The 9,959-nt window shown below is 36.4% G+C and overlaps 1 protein-coding gene across 1 annotated transcript; it reads left to right on the top strand.

The window, feature by feature from the left end:
• The first annotated feature begins 1,045 nt into the window (after positions 1–1,045).
• LOC131955704 (ficolin-1) lies at positions 1,046–7,252 on the top strand. The gene is made up of 5 exons (XM_059319927.1): positions 1,046–1,181; positions 2,122–2,186; positions 4,446–4,577; positions 6,505–6,624; positions 6,815–7,252. The coding sequence occupies exons 1-5, from the start codon at positions 1,103–1,105 to the stop codon at positions 7,190–7,192; spliced, it is 774 nt and encodes a 257-aa protein (XP_059175910.1). The 5' UTR covers positions 1,046–1,102; the 3' UTR covers positions 7,193–7,252.
• Positions 7,253–9,959: the final 2,707 nt, after the last annotated feature.

The following is a 9,959-nucleotide window of genomic DNA, read 5'->3' as shown; positions in this document are numbered from 1 at the left end:
AGGGTGTGGTGAGCACTATGCCTAGCCGTTTTTCTTTCCTTAAAATGAGTACGGACTGACTCCGAGATGGCATGCATTCTTCAGTGTGTCCAGCTAGCCATCTAGACCAGGGGTCTCCAAACTTTTCAGTCCGAGGGCCGCATTAACTATCAAATTTCAGTTCGGGAGCCAGTTTCTTCCAGGCATGTCATTGATTTTTCTGGGCAAAGTTCCTCAGCCATCACCAACAAACGTTTTTTCCGTGGACAAAAAAAAAACTCCGCTGGCCGGATGAGAGGATATCGCGGGCCGCATCCGGCCCGCGGGCCGTAATTTGAAGACCCCTTATCTAGACCGTTATTTAACGAATAATGTGAGCAGTTTATTAATAGTGCTGTCACGTGGCCTGTAATCCGATCAGGTGTTAATTTGTTTGGTTTCTGGCGAAATAAGCTCTAAAATAGCCTACTGTCGGGGTTTTTTTTATGGTTTTTTTTTCCAAATCAGCAGATCTAGCGGTCTAGCTTTCTACCGCTAGGCCGTATATGAAATACAAAATAAAGTGCTTGACATTTGACATCATATTTGTTGTGTGTTGTTGTTTTGTTATTTTATTTAAAAGGAAGCTTTCCTATTTGTATGTCTCGAATCCCTAACCTTTTTCATTAAAAACAATTATAAAAACACAATATTTTTAGCACTCCATGCGATCAGAAAACAAAACTGTTACCAAATCCGCCGCCATAGTTAGTTTTATTCCGCCTCATTGGATTATGATAAATTAGGGGAGAAAACCATTGTTTACTTTCGTGCTGCTAAGACATAAAGAGGGGAAGGAATGGGTGAGAACTAGCCTTAAAAAATACCATCTGAAATTTTCACCAATTTATTGAAAGTATTTTCCCCCCAAAATAACACCTAGCAAAAACGACGAGTTCAATCTCCGCTCCTTGTGATTGCGTAACAACTTGGACAGTAGATTATTTTGAGAGCACATGTCGCAAGAAACCAAACGAATTTCTTTTAAACACGTGATCCGATTACAGGTCACGTGAAGAGATAATTAAGCTGCTACTGGCATTATTAGGCGCACTACCGTCTGCTCGTCTAGCTGAACACAAGGATGGACTACGTGAGCTTGCTTCTCGCTGTTCTGATGTTCATGCAAGAGTTTCATAGCCCAAATGCAAATAGCTATAGTGGTAAGTTTGTTTATTGGTGCATGAAGATAAGTCATTGTTTATAGGTGCATACGGATAAGTAATATTTTATAGGTGCAGGCAGATAAGTCATAGCTTATAGGTGCATGCAGATAAGTTATAATGTATAGATGCATGTAGATAAGCCATAGCTTATAGGCCCATGCGGATAAGTCATAGTTTATAGGTGCACGAAGATAAGTCATAGTTTATAGGTGCATACAGATAAGTCATAGTTTATAGGTGCATGCAGACAAGTCATAGTTTATAGGTGCATGCAGATAAGTCATAGTTTATAGGTGCATGTAGATAAGTCATAGTTTATAGGTGCAAGTAGATAAGTCACAGTGGGTAAGTCTCCGTCTATTATTAAATAAGGAAAATGGTTGTTTTTTTTTTACATGAGGATAAGTCATAGTATATTAGTAGACGCGCATAAGTCATAGTATATCAGTACATGCGGATAATTCCTAAATTATCATTAAATGAAGATAAGACTTTTTTGTACATTAGGATCAGTCTTTATTTATCAATACTCGACGATAAGGATCTTTTTTTTTAATTTCATGAGCTTAAGTCAAGTAGCTCACTATATTATCTATTTGATACCTTTTACCACTATTTAGTAAAAAGAGGCCCACGCTTTTCTTTATGGTTATTCAAATAGTAGTGTATAATTATTATATATTTGAAAAAAATCCTTAATGTTCTCCTATTGTAAGGGCGTCTATTGTAAAACAAATAACCTTGTCTGAATGTGTGGGTTAATTAAAAAGTTGTGTTTTCTATTTGGATGAAAACTAATCCTTTGTTTAAATTTAAGCTACCTACAGACTTAACATTATAAACATAATTAGACATAAATTGATTATTCAGTGAAATCGGCTCATTTTATTATGTAAAATAATTTCATTTCTTTTAACTGTATAAAATACTCCATAAGGACCGCAAAGCACAAAGACAAGTCGCTGCAGCAGTAGACAATACTGTAGAGCAAACCATGGACAAGTACGTCTAACTTTTATTCTAATATTAGAAAGTATCAATCTATATATATAATTCTCTTCTGGGAGCCGTTAGAAAACAAGCTGCAAGCGCCTCCTTGCAGTCCCCTCTCTTTATCACTATCACTACCAACCCCACCCCCACATTGTCTGGTGAGTTGTGGTCACGCTAAATGTTTACAAAGCTAAATGTTTACAAATCGTAGAGCCGTAGAGCCGGGTTTCTATTAAGGGCAGATAATTTAGTTCGATTTTAAACTTACAGGAGGTAACTAAGAAATAACTAAGAGGAGGCTGCTTTCACGGGGGGGGAGTGGTGTAGGGTCGGGGTTAGGGGAAAGGGGGGGGGGTTAGTGTTTTAAAGCAAATATTTTCAGTGGCAGCATTGGTACTGTCGAATTCACAAATTATGAATTACTGAAAAGTAGAAAATAAAACAACTATATATATAATTCTCTTCTTGGAGACGTTAGAAAACAAGTTGTAGGCGCGCCTTGCAGTCCCATCTCTTCCTCTCTAGAAAGTCTGGTGAGCTGTGGTTCACGCTAAATGTTTACAATCATAGAGCTGGGTTTAGTGAAGGCTATTAGGGGCAGATAATGTAGTTTGAAACGATTTTAAACTTAGGGGAGGTAGCTAAGAGGAGGCTGCTTTTACGGAGGGGGGGTTAGGAGTTGGGTGAAAGGAGGGTGGGGGTATCGTCCTTAACGACTTACTAATAGTGTTTTAAAGCAAATATTTTCAGTGAAAGCAGTGGTACTGTCGAATTCACAAATTATGAATCACTGAAAAGTAGAAAATAAAACAACAAAATAGCGGCGTATCATCGACGTATGATAATAGGCGGGTCGGCTCGTTTTTATAATTTCAATTATCATTAAACAAAAACGTGAGATTTAATTTGTAAACAAAAATGTAATTTTTAAAAATTATGTTTATAAGCAAATACAATTAGACCCATTCCACACATAATGCGGAGGATTACAACATAGATAAATTGGTGTATAGGGAATCCTCCTGTACTCTTCTCTTCCTGTAGTATTCTCTTCGAATGTGTATGATCAATAGAATGCTCGGCTGCTAATCCAAAAGTCACGAGTTCGAATCAAGATCGTTGAACCCAGCTCTGATTGGTACCTAACTCACATAAAGCAAAGTAAAGGAAGATGGGCATAGTGCTGACCACACTATCGCTTCCTCTTCCGAGGATAAGAAACATATGAACTTTTACTTCATCTGCCCTATAAATCACTAGGAATATCATAATTAGTTTTTAAGTACATACAGATTATGCGTATTGTGAGGGGAGGGTTTTCGGGGAGATATGTATTTATATATTGTATACCATCATGTATACTGTAATACACATCCAGTCCGGCGATAATACCGTGTTATCGTCTTCTTTAAAATGTAGCCTGACTCAGTTTGTTGGAAACAAACACTAAAGGTCCAATTCAATGTAAAACTATGCTGTTCTTTATTTACACATAAATGTATCTCCTACTCCTATCTAACCAATCTGCAGTCAGACTCAACTGTCTCCCAATACAATAATTTAACTTCTAATCCTAAACACGCCTAACTGCTAATACTCTACTAATCAAACCATCTCTAATGATATTTTTCTCCAACTGCCCACAAGTCCATGGTCAGCACGTGACCGGTCATCTCCTGCGACAATTCTATTGGTTCACCTTAACTGATCCATGTCTACCTGATCTACCAGACCGACGGTATTCTATCTTTCGCCTGCTTGACTTCTAACCTACATATAACCGTCAGCACACCCACCATGAAATTATTTTTTATTTTATTTTGTGCGAGCCGACCCGAGGCTCTACTTTTCAGTAATTCATAATTTGTGAATTCGACAGTACCAATGCTGTCACTGAAAATATTTGCTTGAAAACACTAAAACCCTCCCCCCCCCCCGTGAAAACAGCCTCCTCTTAGTTACCTCCGCTTAGTTTAAAATAGTTTTAAACTAAATTATCTGCCCCTAATAGCCGTCACTGAACCCGGCTCTACGATGGTAAACATTTTGCGTGAACCACAGCTAACCAGACAATGTGGGGGTGGGGGTGGTTGCGATATGCCTAGAGAGGAAGAGAGGGGACTGCTAGGCGCGCTTACAGCTTGGTATTTTCTAACGTCTCCAAGAAGAGAATTATATATATAGATTATATGTGTTTGTTCCAAGGTAAAAAAAAATATTTTTGATGGTGTTTTTTTTTTTTTAATTTTAATTTAAATTTGATTTCAGGACAAACACCCAGCATGTGAACAAAAACATATGACGCCCTGCATGAAAAGTAGAGAACTGTTCAAGTCACTCGGGGGGAAACTTGTTCTCTGTGACACTGAATCGGACGGCGGTGGGTGGATCCTCATACAGGTATCATTGAAATACAGGTCACTAGTAATCAAAGAATTGTAATTCAGGTATCTTCAAAATACAGGTCACTAGTAATCAAAGAATTGTAATTCAGGTATCACTGAAATACAGGTCACTAGTAATCAAAGAATGGTAATTCAGGTATCACTGAAATACAGGTCACTAGTAATCAAAGAATTATAATTCAGGTATCATTGAAATACAGGTCACTTGTAATCAAAGAATTGTAATTCAGGTATCTTCAAAATACAGGTCACTAGTAATCAAAGAATTGTAATTCAGGTATCATTGAAATACAGGTCACTAGTAATCAAAGAATTGTAATTCAGGTATCATTGAAATACAGGTCACTTGTAATCAAAGAATTGTAATTCAGGTATCATTGAAATACAGGTCACTAGTAGTCAAAGAATTGTAATTCAGGTATCATTGAAATACGGGTCACTAGTAATCAAACAATTGTAATTCAGGTATCATTGAAATACAGGTCACCTTTATTTACAGATTCGCAATTCAGACACTTTTTAAATGCAGGCCATTTTTAATTGCAGGATCATTTTAATGTATATTATTGAATTACAAGCAACTTTAAAAAATTACAATTATTGAATCCTAAAGAACAGTACACTATATATATATATATATATATATATATATATATATATATATATATATATATATATATATATATATATATATATATATATATATATTCACTTGCATATATATATACATACAAATATTCATATATATATATATATATATATATATATATATATATATATATATATATATATATATATATAAGCAACATACATATGTAAGTCTCTGTATACGCATGTGTATATGTATTTCAATATAATTTGTTTTTGTGCATTTTTATTTTTTTAAAGCAGCCCATTGTGGACTGAATCTCAGTTGTTGTTTTTTAGTTTTTTTTTATAGGAATTGAGTTACGTAGCGACCAAATACTTTTTTTACAACGTATGATTCCGCTAATAGCTTTTTAAGGGTATACTAAATTTGTGAACAAATTATTATAATTTAACATATTCCATTGCAAAATATACAACATTTAATGATCAAAATGATCAAAATGATTATTGTTTTATAAACTTAAGCTGACGAAAAGAGTCAACATGTGTCAATGTGGCAAGCCAACTATTTATTTGTAAATATATCTCTTTATTATAAACTCTCTTTCCATGGAAACAATACATTGATTTAAGCCACATATTACACAACTTGTAATAGCAATAGAAAAATAACCTATTAAACATATCACACATCATAGATAACAACTCAACTACTTATTAAGCACAATCAAATATATAACTATTATTCTACTGGTGTCAGTCACCTTACTCCACACACTTACACACACACACACACTTACATGCACACACATGTAAGCTTAATCGAAGGATATGTAGATTTTAAAATTTACATTGTGGTGCCACCCTAATTCATTTCGATGGATTGTGTATTCGGTGTCACCCTCCCCCCCCCCCCCCCAACTTTTTGTCGAGATTCGATAATTTCTGCAAATATAATATTAATACACCTAGAAAAAACACTTAGGGGCCTAACTATATTAGTTATTGATTCAAGTGGAAAAATCATTGTGTTTGTGGTAAATTATTAAATTTGATGTCACCCCTACCACAGGCTCGGCTTGACGTGTCATTACATTGCTCAAGAAAACCTTTTCCTCATGCACATTTTGGAAACGTTTAGTTGGTGCAATTTTGCCTTTGTGTTACCGCCCTAAATGGCGTCATCTAGAGCACCCCCCCCCCCCACTCTCGCGACGCCGCTGAGTGGGACCACTGATAATTAATGAAAACAATTAGGGTACACAAGGTAGTTTCAATGTATTATTTAATGTACTTAACTGCACTATTATTTTTTTTAATTTTGCATTTAGCGTAGATTCAATTTCGATGTGAACTTCAGGAGAAACTGGGCCGATTACAAAAATGGGTTTGGCTCATTGGATGGCGACTTTTGGATTGGAAATGACTTCATCTCACAACTAACCCAAGCGGTAAAGTACAAGGCTTTCATTTATTTAATGCGTTCGTCAAATAAGCATAAACATATACTCGTGTACATGGAGGGGTGGTTTGTACATACACTCTCAAATATAAACACAAAACATATAAAAGAAATAAGCACATAATCATAAATCTACACACGTTATTAAAATATTGTGATTAAACTTTACCATAATTAAGGGCTACAACGAAGTGAGGTTCGACCTGAAATTTGAAGGTAGATCCTACTACACTGGGAACGGAAATTTCAGTGTTCAAAATGAGGCTGCTTTGTACAGGATGACAGTTGGAAACTACACAGGAAATGCAACCAACTATTTTAGGCACCTTAACGGTCGTTCATTCACCACCATAGACAGAGATAATGACGCATATTCAGGCGACAACTGCGCACGTTGCTTCCACGGTGGATGGTGGTACAACGGCTGTCACACAATGAACATCAATGGACAACACGGAAACGTACAATACGGTCAAGGGTTAAACTTCCGCCCTGTAACTACATTCTACCAATCTTTGAGCTTCATTGAGATGAAAGTGCGTAAACCCTCCAGGTAGATTTCCTCGTTCGTTTATCTATGCATGGTGGATATGCTTAGATAACGAATAAACTTGATCAAAAAACAATTTAAGTGTTGTTTTATTCTAAACTATTATTTTTTTTTTATTAAGAGAATGTGATGGCATGGATGGACGAATAACACATTGGGACATGGAGATACGAATTTATTACACACGTTGTCATTGCTTGTATTCCAAATTGTTCGTATCCGTATCTCAAAGCGATTTTTTTCCATCGAAATCAAATGAATTGCCATGAATCCGTTCCAACCCCCAAAATGCAACAACAGCTGTTTTTTTCTGCTTTTTTCTTCTTTTTTTTTTACGTATACTTAATGAATTTTTTAATTTATTACCGGTACATAAAGGTTGTATAAAAACATAATAAACTAGAATACTAGAAGGTAAAAAAGTAAACCGATTTCACCTTAGTGCCTGCCTGCTGATGTTGATTGGTGGTCTGCGGAGTGTATATATGCAAGAAGAACTTGGGGATATAAAAACGTTTGAAATGCATTTATTTTTTTAAAAAGCAAAATCCCATAATGCTATTGCATTAGATCGGGAGTGCTCACAACACAAGGTGACACCGTTTTATACGATGAAGCCTCGGCGGAACACTGCAATACATAAAGAAATAGAAATAATTATTTTCTTCACTCAATCAATAAGTTATTTAATCTATGGGGATTGGGCTACGAAAACACGAAGGAAATACAATTATTCCAGAGAACACAATGTTATGTGTAGAATAATTAACCTGTGTCAGTTGGAGCCCATATTTAACGAGCCTGTGGTCTCAAAAGGTTTGAATGTTTTTTTAAGAGAGCAAGTTAAGCGAGAATGAGATTCAATAAATTTAAATATTCTTATATATATATAACATAAAAAAAGTAGAGTTTCCCTTTCAAACCTGACGGTCTATGGGGCTAGTGAAGTTGAGTTCACTTGTTTCTGTGACCTCGGCATATAAAGAGATAGTGTGGTGAGCACTATGCCCAACAGCCTTTACTTTCCCTAACGTGAGTTAAATACCCATTAGAGTTGAGTGGACTAGAACCCGGACTCCAACTTACGGGTTAGCAGTCGAGCTCTCTACCGCTAGACCACTCCCATAATATAACAGAAAGGGTTGAGCTTATACTTCTTGTGGAATCGGGCTTCTTATTCAATAAAACATATATAGACGAAACGTTCATAAAATATGCTGCTTTCAAAGTATATGATACAAAATCTAAATATTTCGATGAACAAATTTAAGCACATTATTACACAATTTATAACCCATACAACCAATCAGAACACAATATAAGAATAATTCCGGTTGCATTCGTCACGTTTAGTTAGAATTAAGCAGTTTAAAATTAAATGGGATTTCTTTAGGTTCATTAGAACTTTAAAAAAACACAACCTGCTATACATTAACAATTCGTGGCACAATGCCCAGAAAACTCCAAAAGGAGAGATTAATTATGTGGAAAAAAAGTACCGTTGTGTGGTACTGTATGAATTTTTTACAGAGTGAACGTGTTTGTAGTTATTAGTGTTTTCGGTTACTCAACCAAATGTTGAAAACAAATTTTTTAAAGAATTTTTTTTCATGTTAATGTTTTCATCGTTATATAATTTAAATAAATGATAAATAGCTTCAGTTCGGTCATACTAACATTGAATAATATAAATAAGATATAACCGAAAGGGAGAAGGGTCTATTGAAAAAAAAATAATTATGGCTCTGATTAAATGACAGCCAATCAAATTATCTCTTACAAAAGTGCAACATCTTAGCAGTAGCGTAGCGAGGTGGGGGCGGGGGAAGGAACATATGTCCCCGGGCGCCGACCTTAGGGGCGCCAAAATGGGTTGGAAAAATAAATTGAAAGGTTGAGGGGGTGGAAATCGAAAGTTTGAGGAGGTGCAAATCGAAAAGTTTGTCCCCGGGCGCCGGGAATGGTCGCTACGCGTCTGCATCTTTGTAACATAATATCTGGTTCGTATCTGTCAATAGATTTTTGTAGCCTTTAGAGCAATCCTATAACTTTCAAGTTTTATGCAGTAGCGAAATTTATAAAATAAATTCTTTAAATACTATACTTCTTTATGTTTCTTCTTTAGTTTTAATCTATTATAAATTACAATTTAAGGTTGTAAAAAAGTGTACAAAAACAAATATTTAGGTCATGCAGTGGCGTAGCGAGGTCTGGTGTCACCCGGTGCGGCACTTAATGGTGTCACCCCCCCCCCCCCCCCAAAGGCGTAGCGGCCCTTCCCGGGGACAAACTTTCAATTTTCGATTTGCACCTCGCCCCCCCCCTCAAACTTTCGATTGGCACCCCCCCCCCCCCCCCCACCGCTCAAACTTTCTATTTGCCCCCCCCCCCTCCCACCACCCCCTCAAACTTTCGATTTGCACCTCTTAAAACTCTATTTAACACTCGATTATCATTTTTCGCTATATATTTTGCTATTTTTTGCCTTGGTGTCACCCCCTAAATGGTGTCACCCGGTGCGATCCGCACCCCCGCCCCCCCCCCCTCCTGGCTACGCCTCTGAGGTCATGCCAACAGTAATGATCGTGTCCATCCGGCTTACTTGAACATCATTAGCAGCTTTAAAATTAAAATCGGATAGGCATTAAATTTTGATCTTAGTTTAGCTTTCTAGGAAACTCACAATTTTCAAGAAAAAAAAAGAGCTAACTTTCCTTTCTCATTTCTCTCCTACAACCCGGCCACAAAAACATCGTTAGCATTGTCCTCCGCTT

This window comes from Physella acuta, unplaced genomic scaffold (genome assembly GCF_028476545.2).
Source record: "Physella acuta isolate Inbredline_101_S28 unplaced genomic scaffold, ASM2847654v3 ptg001095l, whole genome shotgun sequence".
NCBI classification, from domain to species: domain Eukaryota; kingdom Metazoa; phylum Mollusca; class Gastropoda; family Physidae; genus Physella; species Physella acuta.
The sequence above is the reverse complement of the archived record's forward strand: the minus strand, read 5'-3'. Positions and strand labels throughout refer to the sequence as shown.